Below are 19116 nucleotides of genomic sequence, written 5' to 3'. Positions count from 1 at the left end.
AAGCTTTCGACAGAGGAAGAGGAGAGATGATATACCATCGAGCATTCAGTCTCAGGATCCAGGCTGCCGGCGGAGATGTCAAAGATCCCCGGTTTCGCCGATGATCCTGCAGCAGCAGCGATCCTTGCATTGAAGAACCCATTGTGGCTTGTGATAGGCTGTGTCTCATGTAACCATGGTAGTTTAAATGATGCAGTGAAGGACCGAATCCTGATCAGGTAAAGCGAGTGCCATTGTTACATCAGGGACTTGGGGCCAAACATCCATGGTTGATCAAGGCGCATCCTCCCGAAGTAAAGATATCGTTTCCTGTCAGATGATTTGTTGATTTCTACGAGCATACTGAAGTTATTATGTTGTACACAAAGTCACAAGGGAAGAACTATGGAGCTGCTGGAGAATCACTTAATAACTAGTCAGCAATTAGTAAAAATTCATTATTTCCCTTTTCGGGTCTAGTGGCCCCTTTTGTTTACTTTACTATTTAGCTGCTTCTATACCCTTATATTGTGTATACTACCATATCACACCACTATATACCATCTATCCTCATCTCTAGGGACTGCTACATCCCTAGCTTGTGCCTGGGCCTTGAGACAGGCAAAAAGAACCTGTAGGGTACCACCATGACTCATGAGACTCATGACTCATGATTCATTAAGCACAATCTAGCCTAATGGAGACCCCGCATTCCTATTTATCACTCCTCTTCCTGCTCGCAAACGCAGAACAAGACTCTCTGAATCACTTACCCAGAGACTAATTAACAAATATTGCAGTAACACAATGGCATCATCATCTCCAACCCTCAAAGAAAATGTCAGAAAGGCCTACGACAACATAGCGGTCAAGTACTCAGAATGGACAAAATCAACCTATCCAACCCGCGTTGAATATCTCCACAAGCTGCTCGAATACCTCCCGCCCTCACCAGCCGAAAAGTCAGTTCTTGAGTTAGGCTGCGGTTCAGGCCAGCCTTGTACTGCCATCCTTGCTTCCAACCCCAGTCTGAAAGTCACAGCAAATGATATCTCCCCTGCGCAGCTGGCGCTCGCCGCACAGAATCTCCCTTCTACAAATGTGGCTCTTATAGAGGGAGATATGATGGAGCTGTCGTTTGAAGACCACAGTTTTGACGCCGTGATTGGAATGTATTCGGTCATTCACCTGCCGAGGGAGGAGCAGGTGACTCTATCAAGAAGGATATACAAGTGGCTGAAGCCTGGGGCATTCTTTCTGGCGAATTTTTCGGGAGGACCTGAATTTGAGAGCTCGTTTGACAAGCAGTGGTTGGATGGGACGGATGGAGAGATGTTTTGGAGTAGCTGGGGAGAGGAAAGGACTTGTGAGGTCCTGTCTTCAATTGGATTTGAACTGATTCTCAGGGAGGTTGTCGTTGATATTGAGGAAGAGAAAGGAGAAGGAAGAGAAGTTCCCTTTTTATGGGTTCTAGGGAAGAAGTCGGATAATTGATCAGGCGATGAGAATTCATCCACACTTCTATTGCACAGTAGTTTGGGCAAATATTTTTGATAAGAGACATTGAGCCTGGCGACTACTCAAGGGAAACATGGTACAACTCAATCCGAGCAAGGTTTCACGGAACGATTGGAGAATATGGGAGATCTTTTGAGCAGGTGTGAAAATAGTCTATATAGCCTCTAGAACTGGAGTGGTCAGCTCCAGGTTTCAGAGCTCCTGCGAACTGAATGATTGGGGGAAACTATGGAAGAACTATACGCTACACGAGAACAGGGTTCGAATTGACATAGCATGTACAGAGATGACCCTAAGGCTGAGGGATAGGCTCGTGGTTTTATTGAGCTACAATGGCATATTTGTCTGCGTTGCGTGCATTTGGATTGCAGAGCATGAAGGTAGATAAGGATCCGGCCTGTAGGATTCAAAGGACATCGCTCTTTCGTCGTTTTGCACCAGCTCTTGGGCTGCTTTTACTGACAGTCCTTGTCGCTCGGTCTGGAGTCAAGAAAGGGTTGGCACCGTTGTGCTCTGCTTTCGGGAGTTCAGACATTTCATGGACAGCAGTGGCACTTTGATAGCCTCGGGTAATCCTTGAGACATTGATAGGTTCATGAACGCTCACTGAGCGCCTTTTGGAGGGCGGTTCTTGTTCGTCTGGCATCTCTGCTTCACTGACTATGTCAGGAAGGATCTTGAGTCCTGGTGAATTCGAAGCTCTCCTAGGGGCCTTCTTGCCTGGTGTCCGAGAAATGGTTTGCACTTTTGTCAATTGACTGTCACTGGGAGTGTCGCCTAATTCTCTCGTAATCCTCCAATAGGCAAGAAAGCAAGGTATGCCATAGTACAAAATGGATTCGCGGGGTGCGTTACTCGAGAGCCAGAGCCAAAACATCAACAACAAAAGCATATTCAAATGAGTCGTCGGGGCCCACAACGAAGCGGCTAGGCGTGTCATCTTCTCGCAGCCGTCAATGAGAATCAAAATGCGACTCCCAAAGCGCGGCCACATCAAGTATATGACTTGTCGGAGAAACCCCCAGCCAATCCTCATGCGACATTCGTACTCGAAATGATCAAAATCTGTCACGTCCGCCCATGCTTTCAAGCGTAGCCTGAGACATGCTTGACATGAGCTGGAACCAATGTCCGCGGCGGAGCGACATTCAGTGCTGGGGCACCTGGGATGGCTAAAGTCTTTCCCTCCCAGAAGACGAAGTCTATCCCTCCAGAAAGGGGACAGTTGGCGCTGCGCATCGTATGGATTGCACTGCAGCCAGCTGGACCAGCAGTTGAGGATTTCTAAGGCCTCCTGCACGCTTCCAGTAAAGTATTCTCGGTGGGACGTAAAGCAAGGGCAGTCGAATGAATACCTCATATTGGCGAGTTCAGCGTGCGCCAGCGACTCCAAACGATTGAACCAAGGAACTGGCAGTCCCCGGGGTACGATATCCAGCAATTTGAAAGTTGGATGTTTGCATTTACCTCGGTGCGCCTTTGCACGCTGCAACGGACTTTCAGATTTTCCCAGTTTGAAATATCCTGCCTCATTGCTCGGATCCGCGTATATGTAGGCATGCCCTTCCTTTTGTCCTTCTGTTTCCGTGGCGGTCTTCAAGATAACCTCCTTGATTTTGATTTCCAGCTTCCAAATCGGCATTGGTCCTATGGAGGCTGAGGGAGTACTTGCGAGAGATGGTCCGGTGTCACTGCTTTCCGAAGAAGTACCGCCATTTGGACTGTCCATTGGCAATTTGGGAGGCCTATGAGGTGTGTGGTGCGCTGCAGCATTGAGATTTTATTAGCGCACTGCCAGTGGTGACTTGGCTCAAACAAGGATTCCCACCCAGATCGCTGTTATTTACGTTCAATTCTCTGGTATTCTCGCCTTCACCCAGCGTTTCCACGTTGGCATCTCCTCCCGAAGGAGATACATCTCGGCTATGGCGCCGGAGCTTTCGGGGTTGCAATCTGGCCGCACCCCGAGGGGAGGGCGATGGACTGTTTTCAGATAGCTGAGGAACAGATCCATGAAGCGCCTCCATATCCGAGGCATCTGATCCATCAGAATCGGATATAAATATGGGGTCCTCGATAGAATTACCCGATTCTGGCGGTGTTACCAGAGTAGGATATAAAGCAGTCGAGGGCGGGGTCACTGGTGTTGTTTCGTTGGACATGGCGGATGCTTCAGGCGAATTTGGCGTTTATTTGAAAATGAAAGAAATCAAGCCTCGCGAACCAGCGCTCGAGAAATGGAAGGAATATATGCATCCAGCTGGGCCGCACAATCTCATTCCCACATTTCAAATGTACCCCTACCCCTGGCAGGGCTGTGAACCGCCTGGAGAACAAGAGAGCCTCGATGGATAGCACAGCCCAGGTCACTGTGTCTTGCCTGCCTGTCTACACCAGCCCGCGCACCCCATTTTATGGCACCATGTCGCTATCAGCCTTGGAGACAGTTTTAGGACGAAAACCCTTGTCGCAAGCTGCAGTTGGTCAAACATATATATGGTCATCCACCGCGCGAGCTTTCGTAGGAATGAGGGTTGGCTGTTAGTGCCTGGCGCTACTGCATGTACACTGCCCCGTGCGTTTCGAATTTGACAGGGGTTGGTTCTTTTTTTGTCACCAATGCTTGCTGGTTTAGGGGCTGGGGCGCAATGTGAGGTATTCCTCCTTTACTGATATGCATGTTATTCCGGGCAGCACTAATTTCCGAAGGCCCTGCGGCCTGGGAGGGAAAGCGCTCACCTTGGCTTTTGTATTGCACCTTGCACTAATTCTCCGGGAAAAGTGAGGGATACCATGGGATGAACCCCTAGCTATGTAACATTTATATACCTACCATCCCCAAACCATGTGTACAGTATACTACCTACACTTACTGGTGCTGCAGAATCACTTCATCATCCATGATCGATGTTATTCATCTATATATTGCTGATGCGGAGAGAAGGAATGCCCCCCCATCTGCAAGGAATATCTGTGTGCTGACAGTTAAGTACAATCATTGATATACTCTATAGGTAAGCTGCAATTATCCCTGTGGAGCAATACATGCCCAGTCAGAGACTTAATCGCAATCTACTCTTGAGCCAAGGCATTAGCTTGTACGGCCTGCCACACTGGAGGTTGTCCAGAATCAAGTGAATTAACAGCATGTTGTACCAATTGAGGCACTCAAGATAAACTGATATAAACTGAAAACATGTATATAAAATTCCTTCCATGATTCCATCCATAAAAAGGTCACAAATCCTTGTTCTCCAGCCATCTGTAGCCCCACTAGATCCGGAGCGGGGAAGGTCCTTCAGCAGCTAGACGATCCGCCTGCACCTGTTAATATAGTGTTCTCGAGGAAGGAAGGCGTGGACGGACCTGAGTTACTTGCTGTATGCCGTTGCAGATGAACAAGAACCGCAAGGTCGTCCCTGGTTGACCTTAACAATGTTCTGTTGAGGCGTCTTCGTGTTCAGTTGGCACACGGCCCCTGGGGTGTGGGAGCGGACACGCTCATGTCGAACATGGCCACAGCTGGAACGAAACTCTTTCCAGTCGCACATCTGTGAAACATTCTTAGCCAATGCCCCAAAACCAAGTCAAAGGTAAATCTGACCTCTGAATGTCAATAGAATGTCAAGTCCTGTGTAAAAATGGTTGTAGACCAGAGGAGGCACTGGAGTAAGGGAGATATGACGGCCATTAATATACTGATGGCCAAGAAGTGCATCCAGCATCAATCGAGGCCTAAAGATCAGTAGAGAAGCATCCTCTAAATTACTGGATTGCGGTGGAAGACTTACAGATGGCTATAATTGGCTACAGCATGATATCTGCATTAAAGTGATTCAGGATAAGAAACATGAGGACTATCTATTGGACTAGTATGATGTCTAATTTCTCCTACCAACCCGGCAAAGTCCAGCATCATCCCAATCCTCACTTCCCACTCCCTTGCGAGCAATGAAGAGACCAGTGGGATCCCATTTCTGCTTGATCCGGTACAGACGCGGATAATTGCTTCCCCAGAACTCAGTCTGGAAATCTGGCTCGTACGCATTCGCCTCGTTCATATACGCCCCCATCTTCCTTCCCTCAACAGCCTTGAGGATCGGCATCTCAACATCGGTCAGACGACGAATAATCGCATTCCGTTCAGCGAGGGTGGCAGATGGCGGCCAGGCGCGAGCAAAATCGATATGGGTGCCGGCTTTCCTCCACGCTGGGTTCAAAGCGCTGTCGATAGTCCGTCCGTTCTTGGCGACGAGGCCTCCGGCGACGATGTGGCCGGTGATACCTTGTCCAGGGTCGAACCTGAGCTTCTTCAGGGCGGAGACAAGTTTCTTTGGGCCGTCGCGCGAAACGAGCAGGTCGCGGGAGAACAATCTCGAGCCTAAGATAGTATTATGACCAGTTGGGTCTTCACCACCGGGAAGAAGGAGCTCTGAGAGCAGAGTATGAAAGTTGGGGAAGGACAGGGACTCATATTGCGTGAAGACACCGGACGTTGTATTCAGCTTTGATCTGAATGGCGCATAGAGACGATCCATCATTGAAGTGCTGGTTTGATTCGCAGCCATCAGTATGATTGACAATGACGAAACATTCATTGTATTGTCCACTGGCACGTTGGGCGTCATCCAATAGTACCCACCAGCCCTGTCGTTCATGGCTGGTAAAGCGGCATGGAAGTCCGTCATGACCTGCCAGAAATTGGGATCACCGGCCACAGTGCTGACATTGAGATTGCCAAAGACGACTGGAACCTCGTCGAAGGTACGCAGAGTGACTGTCACAACTACGCCAAAGGTGCCGCCCCCTCCGCCGCGTAGAGCCCAGAAGAGATCAGTGTTCTGATAGTTGTTCGCGATAACCAGATTGCCCTATGATAATATTAGCCAGCATTCTTTAGCGTCAGGATGGTCACATACCTCAGCACTCACGACAGTGTATTCGAGTACATTATCAGTAGACATGCCCTTCCAGGGTCCCAAGAACGAATGCCCTCCTCCCTGGATATACCCCCCAGCAGCACCGACAGTATGCGAAAGGCCAGCAACGAGTGTCTTGCCTTGCTTTCCAGCAGCAGGATACAGCTCCTGTAAACTAACACCAGCCCCGATTGTGATGGCAGAACCCTCTGACATATTCTTTGGAGCACCGGCCGGTTTGAAATCCTCGCTGAACTGAATATCCTTCATCCTGTTGGTGAGAATCTGCAATGACTCTGGTGCCGTCGAGCGACCTAGAAAGTCATGGCCAGAGTTCTTGATGACAAGGCGAAGATTGTGTTTCTTGGCGAATCGAACAGCTTCTTGGATATGGGATGCGCACTCGGCTGCGACCGAGTACAAAGAAACCCTTCCCTGTCCACAAGGCGTCTGACGAGGACTGTCGATTGAGCATGTCTGATTGTGCTCCAGCCATGATTCCCAGTTTTCCCATTGCACTGCGCCAGGCTGCGCCGCTCGCCAGGTGGAATTATACCATTGCTTGGTGACGAAATCGCAGGCTTCGGGGTCTCCTCCATGACAGGGGGCGGCCACCGGCCGGACGGCGAAGAGATTACCATCAACGGAGCTGTTAAGGGCATTCCACTCTTGTGGAGAGGGCCAACAGGGTTCATGGTGTCTGCAACGACATGAAGAATTGGAACTGGCAAGAGCCAGTGCAGCAAAAGCGAGACTCAATAATGGTTTCATAGCAGCTGTGTATCCTGTAGATATGCTTTGGCTATGTTGGAGAATAATTGGGGAAAGCTGGCACCCATGAGGAACAGCACGCCTCCTATATTTACTACTCCTGGAGTTGCCATGTATGGTACCGAGTACGACAATCAATGGATCTAAACATGCGCATGCCTTGGCCTTCGTACTCGCTAACGTCCAGATCAGGAAATAAATGACCAAATCTATGGTCTAGCTGATCGAACATTTATCTGGAATGAATAATAAGCAGGATGATAGGCGTCACCGTCCCTTCGCTCGTATTCGCTTGGGTTGTTGCAGAGGGTTCGGTGGATAAGGCTGAGAGTGGGTCATACATTGAAATGTCCTTATTCGGATAAGATTATCCTTACCCTTTCCTCAGCCACAGTCGAAACGCATGTCATAATTATTCAACTGAGAACAACAGTCCCGCAGAGCTGCTTCGTATCTTGGCCAAGCAAGTAGGCTGCAAGATTCTCTGTCAGGTCTGTTTGCACTGCCCTGTACTTTTCAAACGAACATGACCTTTCTATACCATTGGAACGGAAGACTCAGGGCCACGCAACTGGGTCAGGAGGCCAGCTGAGACATATTACAGTAGTTGATAGTAGAGATATGCAACACAATGGATTCCGGCTAATTAGCTCTGGAACAGTTGAGAGATGTCAAGTCAGCAGTATGTTAAGCAGGAAGTTTCAGACCAGTCACCTCCTCGCAAGCCTTGACCACCTTCTCCTGCAAGTTGATGTCCTGTCACAGACCCATGGTTTGGTGAGGTCTATCTTGGACTTGTATGCATGTCATCGCCAGTCAGAGGCGGCGATTTCAGCCAGCCTTTTGCTGATAGCTCTGTGGCTCAGCTGGACCAGCTGTTTGTCAGGGAGAGAGAATGATCGCCTGACACCAGAGGATTGTGGGGTTGAGAGTAGTCGATGAGGTTCCTCTTACTGCTTTTCCTCTATCTCTTTCAGTTTTCAGCATTGTTGATCTGCCTGTGGTGTAGACTGGAGCTAGTTGCAAAAGTCCGTGCTTTTTTAATTTTGCCTTGTCTTAAAATGCTGCTGACTTAGTTACTGAGGAAAATATTATTATAGAGTCTCCCTTTCGAGCATATGTATATGTATGAGAGGATCATGGCTTTCTGAACTATATTTTGTCAACAAAATCCTGCCAGACTCATATTATCTCCCCATTTTGCAGTCGACGAGAGAGGAAGCCGGGCATATCGACCAAATAACCCCAATCATCCTTGTGTCACGCTGGCAATCTCCCTTCCACAAAGACTGCCAAAGCCGCTTTCCGAATGGCATTCATTGCAATCAGGTATAGATCATCCCCTATGCTGACGCGCGCGACGCCGAGTTCCGCCAGCTCCAACACAGTTGGGTCGCCAGCATAACCACCTAGGTTCGCAGCGACCCTGCCGTTGAGCTCCTTAACCAATGTCTGGAGATGAGCCTTTGTTAGTCCTCTTCTTGGGCCCCCCAAATAGAATACAGTCGTGGCTCCAAGTTCGAGGAAGGCCTTTCCGCGGATAATTGCTTCCTTCAGTCTTGCATCGTCATCAAGGTCAGGGTCGTCAAGGGCAAAAATGTCACAGCGAGCATTGAGGACAAAATCAGGGCATCCAGCCTCTGTAGCTGCTTTAAGGGCAGATTTAAGGCGACGAACCTGCTCGTCTAACGGGTACATCTTTCCGTAATCAGTTGAAGAGATGCTATCTTCGATATTAGCGCCTGAGACACCAGCCTGGACGGCAGTGGTGACGACTTCTTCGATTCGGGAGCCATATCCATCTTGGAGGTCTGCGCTTAAAGGCAAGCCTGCCTGTTGGCACAGGTGAGCGATCTGTCTGATTGCAGCAATGTTCTGCAAAAGGTAAGATCCTCGTCTTTACATCCGGCAGCTCCAACGATTGCCGACGACGCCGTAGCAATTTCTTTCACTGCTTTATTATCGCCCTCGTTGAGAGACAGGACTGTGTTAAATGACAACACGTCCCAGACGTTGGTAAAGATAATCGGGGACTTGGAGACATGCATTGCCTTGAGAGCCTTAGCTGCGCAATTTACTGAGGCCATTTTGTTCAGACGGAGGTGGTTGAGCTTCTTGCCAGATGGGAATTGCATTTGAGGTTCCAATGAGAGCCTGGTGGAATTTAAATAACAGTATACCCTGTCAAGAGTCGTCAAAGAAAGGGCGTGAACATGGCCCCGCAAATATGAGCGTCTGAGCTGATCGACACGGTCTTAGTGCCTGTCTTGATGATGGATGATAATAACATCACCATTAGACCTCAGCAAAACCCAACCTGGAACACCCCCCTTGAGCCCAAAACCTAGCCCAGGTAAAACCTGGAATAGCCTGCCTAAGCCTAAGCCTAGTCCTAAACCTAACTAGGCTACCTAGTTAGGCTACCTAGGTTATTTTATTTTAGTATAATTTTCCTAACTAGGCTATGCTAAGATATATAATTCTACTAACTACTAGTTAGTTAACTATTATAGGCTTTTAAAGTTAAGGAGTATAAAGTATTTAATAATATTAAACTACTAAAGAATTATAGTAATTCTAATAATAATAGTAATAAGGAAAATTAGCTACTATAAAAAGATCTACTTAATATAATAGAAGTAGATTTAGAATAAGAAGATTATAATAGTATTAATATCTATTTAAATACCCTTAGATCTTATATTCTCTATTTCTCTACTATACTTAAAGCTTCTTAGATAGTAGTCTATCTCTAAGTACTGTTAGACTGTGGCTCTAGTTATATATTTATATTAAAATATTTAGCTAATTTATTACCTTCTTTATGGTTTTAATTCTAATAAATGTCTAAGTAACTTCAGGTTTATCTACTAAATAGTAGATTTATATATATATTATATTAAGTTTAAATTCTACTTAAGTTAGGTGATTAGTGCTATATTATCACTCCCTAGGTCCTTAAAATAATAGTATCACAGGCTAGAAGCCTTATAAACCTATAACCTAGATTTAGATGGTAAGAAATTGCTAAAGGGTTCTAACTAGGGCCGCAACAACCAGATATAAAAAGGGGTATGTAAATGGTTAATATAATTATATAATAGGGTTGATTATTATATTAATTGCTATAAGGTTACATAACTACTAGTATTCTTATTAGACCTGAGTTCACTAGTACCTAAGGCAGGTTATAAGTACTTAGTAAGCTTAAGTATTTAATAGGCCCTGCCTACTATACTACCCCCCTCTTAAATCAGGGCTAGCATGCTTCCTAAGTGTTAAGTACTACTATATTAATAAAGTTAATAGCTAGCTCCTATATAGGTTACTTATAGCCTATCTATTTAATAAGATACTCTTTCTAGTAGTCTCTACCTACTCTTTTCTTATACTCTTATAAGATCTCCTTAACTAGGAATTTAGCTTTGCCATTAACTAGCATAGCTAGCAGCTGGTAATCACTATTTAACTAACTTAGGAATAGATTATTAGTAGTAGGGTGTAGGAGGCTAATATAGAATATATTATAGATACTAGGGGGTATATCTAATTAGTATATATATAATTTAATAGCCTTAAGTACTATAAATTTTACATACTATATATTAAGCTTCTAGCTTGGGTGGTCTATTTAGATATTCTATAAATCTAGCTAGACCTTTAATTTAATAGCATACTATAGGGCTACTATATAGGAGTAGTTTAAATATTCTTTCTAGTGCTACTAGATAGTAGCTAGCTCTAACTAGGCTATATCTATAGCTTCCCTTATCTTTATTATAATTACTTCTACTCTATCTTTTAGTGGATAGGCTATGCTGGCAGTAGTAGCTATATAATCTAGTTTCTTAATCTCTAGTAGCTTAATATTATATCTATAATCTAAAAAGAATAGGCTAACTCCTATACTTATAGTATCTTAGCTATTAATAGTAAGTTAGACTATTAGTAGTAATAACTTTTAGTTACTCTAAGTATAGTTATAGAAGTTCTATAGATAGGCTTCTAATATTATATTTATCTATTTAATCTAACTATCTATCTATAGGTAGAATACTATTAAGAGCTATTATTAGATATCTAGCCTCTTATAAAAGTGCTCCTAGAACTAACTAATAAACTATAGGCTATAATTTAATATAATTATACTAGGAATACTATAGTATCTAATAAATTAGTTAATTAGTAGCTAAGCCACTATCTTAGTATTTATTTACTTATAGAGTACTAAGATTATACCTTTCCCTAGCCTATTATTAATAACTATAATATCTTTATAGCTGTTAGAAAGGGGTAGCTTTATAATAAAGTTAATAGTAATCTTATATTACTTATAATCTAGAATTAGTAAGGGCTTTAATAATCTCTATTATTATTTATACTAGACTTAGTTAGCACTATACTTATTATAGTTCTATATAAATTATTTAATATCTGCAGATAGCTCTAGCTAATAGAAGTTCTAAGTAATTATAGTATATAGTATATTCTTCCTAGGGTAATTAATAAATACTAAGTTATAGATCTCCTATAGTATTCTTATTTATAATAATTCTAAGTTAGGGACCTATTTATAGTCTTAGTATAGTAGGTGACTATCTAGTAATATAGAATATTTAGTAATTAATACCTATATATATAACTTACTAGGGAATTATATAGCTCCCTCTTCTATAGCCTATTATATTTTACTTAGTATAGTATCACCTAGCTAAGCCTCCTGCTAGTATTCTTCTAGTAATAAGGGTATTTTGCTTACAGATACTGTGCATGAGGTTATATAATAAATTTAATTATTATATAAATTATTATATTTACTTAGCAGCCTTATATCTAAGTTAGATACCACTTTATAATTATATAATATCTATATATACACCTGGCTAGTGATAACCCTGAGAGATATTAAATAATAATTATATACCTTAAGTCTATTATTATCTATATCCTATAGCATATCTTACTCCCTATATAAAAGGATATCTAGATAGGTAGCTAGCTTCCCTAGCTAGTAGTATATCTTATAATTAAATCTACTTAGTATATATAACTAGTGCATCTATTATTTATTAAGCCTTTAAATAGTCTTAAAGTATTTAAGATTATAATAGTCTGTAATAAGCTTAAATTATAGTAAACTAATTAATTCTAACTCCTATTCTCTAAGGGTGTTAATAATAGCTAGTAGCTCTTTATTATAAATCTTATAATTATACTCTACTAGTGTGTTCTTCTTAGAGATATAGGCTACTAGTCTTAGTATACTATTATTATTATACTATAATATAATAGCTCCTATTAACTAGTTAGATATATCTATCTCTACTACTATTATTCTATTAGGGTTGAACTGCATAAGAATTAGGACTATAGTAAATATCTTTTTTAATAATTTAAAGACCTTTATCTATTCATCTTCCTATATAAAGAAGGTACCCTTGTGGGTTAAAGCTATTAATAATTATACTATTTCTAAGAAATCCTATATAAATTATTAGTAGAAGTTTATAAAGCTAAGGAATAATTATATACTATAGGCTAATATAGGGGCTTATTATTCTAGTATAGCTTTTACCTTATCTAGATCTATCTATACTCCCTTACTAGCTTTAATAATAAAGCTTAGGTATTTCATGCTCTTTACTTTAAACTTATACTTATTAATATCTAATTATAACCCTGCATTCTTTAGATACTCTAATACCTAGTGGATGTGCTGCCAGTGCTTAGCTAATAAACTATTAGTAAAGATTAATATATTATTAATATAAGTAGAAGTAAATTTATCTAGGAAGTCTTATAGTATCTAGTTAATATATTATTAGAAGGTGCTTGGTGCATTTACTATACTAAAGGAGGTAATAAGCTATTTAAATAGACTAAATTAGATATAGAATACTATTAGCTATTTATCCCTAGAGGTAATATAAATCTTATAAAAGATAGTAATTATATCTAGCTTAGTAAACTACTTTACCTTTAAGATATATTCTAGGGTCTTATTAATTAAGGGGAGTGGATATTAGTCCTTCTTTATAATAGTATTTAATATATAATAATTAATATAGAATTATAGTCCTCCTCTAGGCTTATAGGTAAATAGTACTAGTACTATAGTAGCAGAGCTACTAGCATAAATAAAACCCTTTTCTAGTAGCTCTATTAGTATCTTCTATAGTACTAGAAGTTTCCCCCTATAATATACTATAGAGTAGTCCCTATAGTAGCTCTATTAGCTTTTCTTTTTTATCCTTAATTAGCTTAATATAGTAGTTAATACCTAGTTAATATAGTGGTAGCTTATCAGCCTTCTTCTAGTTAAATATATCTAGGAATTTATGGTAGTATACTAGCAGCTTTATAATAGGGTTAGTATACTTCTTAACTTATAAGGCCTTTTTAATATCCTTAATACTAGTAGTAAAGATCTAGATAGTCTTATCCTTTCTTTACTACTAACTATAGGCTGCAAACCCTTGGGCACTAACCTATTTAATTACTAGTTTTAGCTTATTCTTAGTACTCTTAATAGTAGATCTATCTATAAGCCTTAGTTAGGGTCCTTTAGCTTTCACTATTACCCCTTAATCCCTTATCTATAGAATCCCTAGAATTAAATTAGTTCTATTGCCTAGCTTCAGTACTATATACACATAGACTATATATTAGTAGTTACCACTAATATCTAGGGAGAAGTAAGTAATTATTAAAATAACACTTCCTATTATACTAGTATAGTTTTCTAGATTAATTAGCTTAATCTTAATCTACTCTAGTTATAGCTTCTATACAAAGCATTTAGCTATAACTATATAAGATATATATCCTATATTAGGTAGGATTCTATAATTATACTCCTTATTAATTATGCTAGATACAATGAATTTAGGGATATTAAATCTAACAGTTTATTAAAACTATCTATAATTAATAAGTATATCTTCTTCTTTAGGACATGGGTGACACTAGCTTTCTAGTTATATTAACTATTTAACCAGCCCTTGTGAGAGTCTTTTCATAGAAGCAGCTAGTTTTCTAACTTACTAGCCTTATTAGTGGACCCTAAGCCCTGTGGGTTTACTTTATTATCTTCAAGCATAGGTCTAATAGCTTAGGAGGTATAAGGTGGCCCTACCTGTCATACCCTGGGATCTGTCTCTGCTGTTCTCTGCTAGTTAACTACTTTGGGAATGGGGGTGATATAGTCCCTAGACTATATCTAATACTTGCCTAAGGCCTACCCTCTGTGGTAGCCTACTATATATTAATCTAGGTATATAGCAACACATGATGTAATAATCTAACTAGGATCTAATATAATCTAAAGGTATAATAATCTTACCTAAGATTAAGGATAATAAGAATAATAATAGTAGAGATAGAAGCAAGGCCTATTAAGGATATATTCTTAATAGTAAGAGAGTAACTAATAAATTAGACTAGTGATCTTTATACTTAAGTAAGATATTTATATTAAATATAAGAAACTAAACTAAGATCTCTAGATATAGTGGTAATAAGCATCCTTATATATCTAGTATTCCTCTAGTCAGTAGATATGTGGGTAGATAAATAGTATATAGGTGGTGTATTATATACCACATTTAATAGTCTTAGTATACTATTTATAGACCATTTATATACCATATTAGTCACATGACCTAGATAGTAATTAGTTACTATTATCTTACTATTCTGCCTACTATATCTACCTAGCCCTGCTATTAGCTTTAGTACTGTAATATCACCTCCCCCTCTTCTAGTATTTTATTCTTAAAACTTTATTTATAAGGCTGCGCCACCCCTAAGGTAAGTAATTCCTTAATTTTCTTTTTATTATTCTTACCTATTATACCTAAATATTATACTAATACTTTATCTAATAGTCCTTAAAAATCTCCCTATGATCTTATTCTAGTTTATATTAGGTAAGAGGAGTATATTTATTATAATAATTTTATCTTATCTTCCTTATATGAATATTATTTATTAATAGATTAGGATTATGTGATAGATTAAACTTATTAATACTTAAAGTATGTATCTTATACCTGCCAGAGTTGTGTATATAAGAAAGATTTCTATACTAAGTATAAATAGGATCTACTATATTATGCTAAAGATAAATTATCTTCTAATATTAAAAAGAGTGAATATAAACTTAACTTATTAGAACCTAAGTTAAGTAATCTATAATCTTACCTTATAGAGTTATATAAATAGTTATTATATAAATAGAGGTTATATTAAGAAGCTATATCCTAATAATATTAGTTATAGAAATAAATAGCTTTTCTTAAATAAAAAGGTTTTAAAATGTCTGAATATGATGCTAAGTTATTATAGATCTTAGATAAGAAGAAGTCTTCTAGGCAGCCTGATCTTTTAATTAATATTAATTAACTTGCTGTGACTTCTGAGAGTCCTTATTTTAGTTAAATAATTATAGAGATTAATTAATTGCCCCCTTCCTTCTAGGAGAACTTTAATTTTCCTATAAGTAGTACTGTTAAATAAGTTAGTAGTAACCTATTAGATTTTTAATAGGTTCCTATATATTTTCTAAGGTATTATAACCTTTCTATTTTATAAGATAGTATAGTTTTCTGCTAACTTATATAGTCTAGGATCTGTTTAACCTTATACTCCTGTTCTGTATTATTATTAATTTCTATATTTTTAGTGATTTTTGCATTTTTTAGTGCTGGTTCTAATAATAAGATATAAAATACTAGATAAATCTATAATATACTTTTTAGTAGCTATAGTTTATAATTAACTAGCCCTTTCCATTCTTTAATAATAAAGGGTCTAATTTTCTAATAATCTAGTTTCTAACTTAGTTATTTTATTTTAATATTTCTATAGAGTAGGTAAACTTTCCCTCTTTTTTTAAGGTTTAGAGTACTCCTGTGCTTCTTATTATAATATAATACTATTCTAAGGTTTATAAACTTAATATCTCTTAAAAGTTAAGTTCTTAAATAATTAATAGTATTTACTAAATCTATAGCTTTATCTACTGTTAGTACTTTATTCTATAGTTCTCTAATTAATATAGGATTATATCTATAGTTAGTAAAGAACAGTGTTTCTCCTATTATTAAGTAAATAGTATTATTATATATAAACTATACTATTAGTAGATAAACTACCTAATTATCCTGTTAGTAATTTATATAATATTATAGATATTACTTAATTATCTAGTTTACTTATTCTGTCTATCTATTAGCCTATAGATAATATATGGTTATAAGTCTTTACTTAATTCCTATTAAATCTATTAATAATTATTAAAACTTTAATATAAATAGCTTATCTCTATCTAATATAATGTATTATAGCATTCTATAGTTAATAACTATATATCCTATAAGTAAGCTTGTAAGCTATGATGCTATTATATTTATTATAGTTAGGATTAAATAGATAAATTTTATAAGTCTATTAGTAACTATTATTAGGTAATTATACCCTTTTAACTCTAGTAGAGGTCTAATAAAATTAATAGTGATCTATTCCTATGGCTTCTTTAGTATCTCTAGTAATTATATCTTACTATATAGTTAATATCTAGTTAGCTTATCTCTAATATAAGTCTTATATTACTAGATATAGCCCTATACTTTTCTTCTTATATTTAGAAAGTAATAATTTCTTAAGATATCTTTAGCTATTTTCTTAATCCCTATATACCTATATATTAGATTATTATAATACTTTATAATGATCTTGCTTCTTATATACTTAGGTATATAGATTGAATAATTGATTGATTGATTGATTCCTTACTCTGTTTCGGCACCGGGCTGGGCCATGCTGGAGGCTCCTAGTGAGCAGCAACTATCTAACCAACAGCCGTCCTAGAGGTATCTATTATACTTAGACTACTACTAGGCCTCCTTCTATTACTCCTTAGTATGTTACTTAATCTAGGTGTCTAGGGGGCCCTATATAGGGTAATCTAGAAGTATAACTAGTGATAGGGGCCTATACTACCCCTCTATAATACCCTATTACTATCTAGCTATCTCCTTCACCTTCTAGTCTGCTAGCTTATTACTAGTGACCCCATGGTGCGCTGCCAGCTAGTAGAATAATATATCTAATACTAGATCTAGCTAATCTAGCAGGTCTACCATCTCCTAAACCAGATACTAGCTAGAGCCCTGCTTTAGGGTGAGTAGCATGCATAGTGTACCCTAATTATTAGAATAAATCTTAGCCCACTTCTAACAGCTATGGTCAGGCAGTAACTACTAGGTATTATATAGTACTAGATCTTACTTAAGGAGCTATAGGGCTAGTACTAACTCTATAATCTCTATAACTAGTACTATGTGTTTAACATCTATTCCTAGGTAGTATTATTAGTAGATAGGGGGGTCTAGGCATACTATAGTAGTGCCTACCTATCTATAGATATCAGAACCATTAGTATAGATCTGAATGGCCTTAGGATAGGTAATATAGTAAATATTATAGTAGATTATTAACTACCTCTTTATCTCTTTAATCACCACCTCTAGTAGCTCCTACTAGGGGGGTACTATCTATAGTAAGCATATCTCTAGCTTCCTAGGGTTAATACTAATTACTAATTTAACCTCCTTCTCTGCAGCCTCTAGCAGCAAGTATAATAGTAGGTTCTAGTAGTACTAGTAATAGTTAAGAATATATATTTAGTAGGCTAGAGTAGTAGTAATTTAGATAAGGGTCTGGATATAGTATTATTAAAGGAGTAATAGTATTAGGGTAAGGTATAGTTTAGTATTAAATATAGCTCTACTAACTATTTAGAAGGCCCCTATAATTAGCTTCCTAGCTTAATACTAGATTTAGTTTAGTACCTTTATTTACTAGCTATAGATATGCTTCCAGCCCCAGACTGGTAGTATATACTAGATAGAGATGGTATATAGCATAATTAGGGTAATATAGATAGTATAGATATACTAAAGCTCCCAGAGCTATAGGCCCTATTTAGATCTACCTAGTGCACTAATAGCCTGAAGCTACTAGGTTACTATGCTATTAATATACTTAAGGTAAGCCTTAAAGGTAAGGTATTAATCTAGAATAACTCTAAGGAGCTAGGCTATTATACTAGCTTTAATAACCTATCTATTACCTAGATCTAGTAGTTTACTAGGGCCATCCTGGGCCCCCTGCCTGGGGGGGTAGAAGTGGATAAGCTAGAATTTAGAGAGCTTAAACTAGGATATATAAGTAGTAGCCTAGTAGAGGTATCTATACTAGTAGTGCTCCTGTAGCTATTAATAGTTAGTATGCTTACTATTACTAGTAGCTAGCATTATTATATTATTAATATATCTAATATTATTAGTGCCTTATTCAGGGTCCCCCCACCCTATTAGGCCCGCGTTATAGAAGATGTAGAGAATTAGGATTTAGGGAGAGGGGGGAGCCCTGTAGGATACTAGTCTCTATCTATTAGGTTAGTATAGTGTATTTAGGCAGCACTAGTAAGGTGGATTAGCCCTGAAGGAAGCTACTAAGCTAGGTGATATAGGCCTCTAGGACCCTTTAGATATAGAGGTTATATAAGAGTTATTTATATAAGATATTATTAAAGGCCCTGTAGATATTAAGTAGAAGAGTAGAGATAACCTTATTATTCTTCTAGCCTAAGTAGATAGCTTCTAGGGCTGTATAGAGGGTATTCTCTATACCCTAGCCCTTATGCCCCCTAAAATAGTTATTTAGAAGTAACCTATAGGCCTTAGCTAGATAGCTTAACTAGGTAGTAATCAGGGCCTTAAGCAGCTTGCTTAGTATATTAAGTAGGGTAATTAGCTAGTATATCTTTAGTATAGAGTAGTCTAGCTTACCTAGCTTATAGAGGGTAATAGTAGTGGCATCCTAGAAGTATTCTAGATAGTAGCTAATCTAGATATATTAGTTA

General features: G+C 38.8%; 4 protein-coding genes across 4 annotated transcripts; 1 reads left to right on the top strand and 3 right to left on the bottom strand.

Annotated features, from left to right (window-relative positions):
* Window positions 1-786: 786 nt before the first annotated feature.
* On the top strand, window positions 787-1473 carry Aspvir_003205 (class I SAM-dependent methyltransferase; the record flags this gene model as incomplete). Its single annotated transcript, XM_043274790.1, has 1 exon — window positions 787-1473. The coding sequence occupies one exon, from the start codon at window positions 787-789 to the stop codon at window positions 1471-1473; it is 687 nt and encodes a 228-aa protein (XP_043130725.1).
* Window positions 1474-1903: 430 nt separating this feature from the next.
* On the bottom strand, window positions 1904-3659 carry Aspvir_003204 (GIY-YIG nuclease family protein; the record flags this gene model as incomplete). Its single annotated transcript, XM_043274789.1, has 2 exons — window positions 1904-3261; window positions 3326-3659. The coding sequence occupies 2 exons, from the start codon at window positions 3657-3659 to the stop codon at window positions 1904-1906; spliced, it is 1692 nt and encodes a 563-aa protein (XP_043130724.1).
* Window positions 3660-5378: 1719 nt separating this feature from the next.
* Window positions 5379-7187, bottom strand: Aspvir_003203 (FAD-dependent oxidoreductase; the record flags this gene model as incomplete). The annotated part of the gene is made up of 2 exons (XM_043274788.1): window positions 5379-6368; window positions 6417-7187. The coding sequence occupies 2 exons, from the start codon at window positions 7185-7187 to the stop codon at window positions 5379-5381; spliced, it is 1761 nt and encodes a 586-aa protein (XP_043130723.1).
* Window positions 7188-8447: 1260 nt separating this feature from the next.
* Aspvir_003202 (uncharacterized protein) lies at window positions 8448-9274 on the bottom strand (the record flags this gene model as incomplete). Its single annotated transcript, XM_043274787.1, has 2 exons — window positions 8448-9016; window positions 9091-9274. The coding sequence occupies 2 exons, from the start codon at window positions 9272-9274 to the stop codon at window positions 8448-8450; spliced, it is 753 nt and encodes a 250-aa protein (XP_043130722.1).
* Window positions 9275-19116: the final 9842 nt, after the last annotated feature.

This window comes from Aspergillus viridinutans, assembly GCF_018404265.1.
Source record: "Aspergillus viridinutans IFM 47045 DNA, scaffold_14, whole genome shotgun sequence".
NCBI lineage: Eukaryota > Fungi > Ascomycota > Eurotiomycetes > Eurotiales > Aspergillaceae > Aspergillus > Aspergillus viridinutans.
The sequence above is the reverse complement of the archived record's forward strand: the minus strand, read 5'-3'. Positions and strand labels throughout refer to the sequence as shown.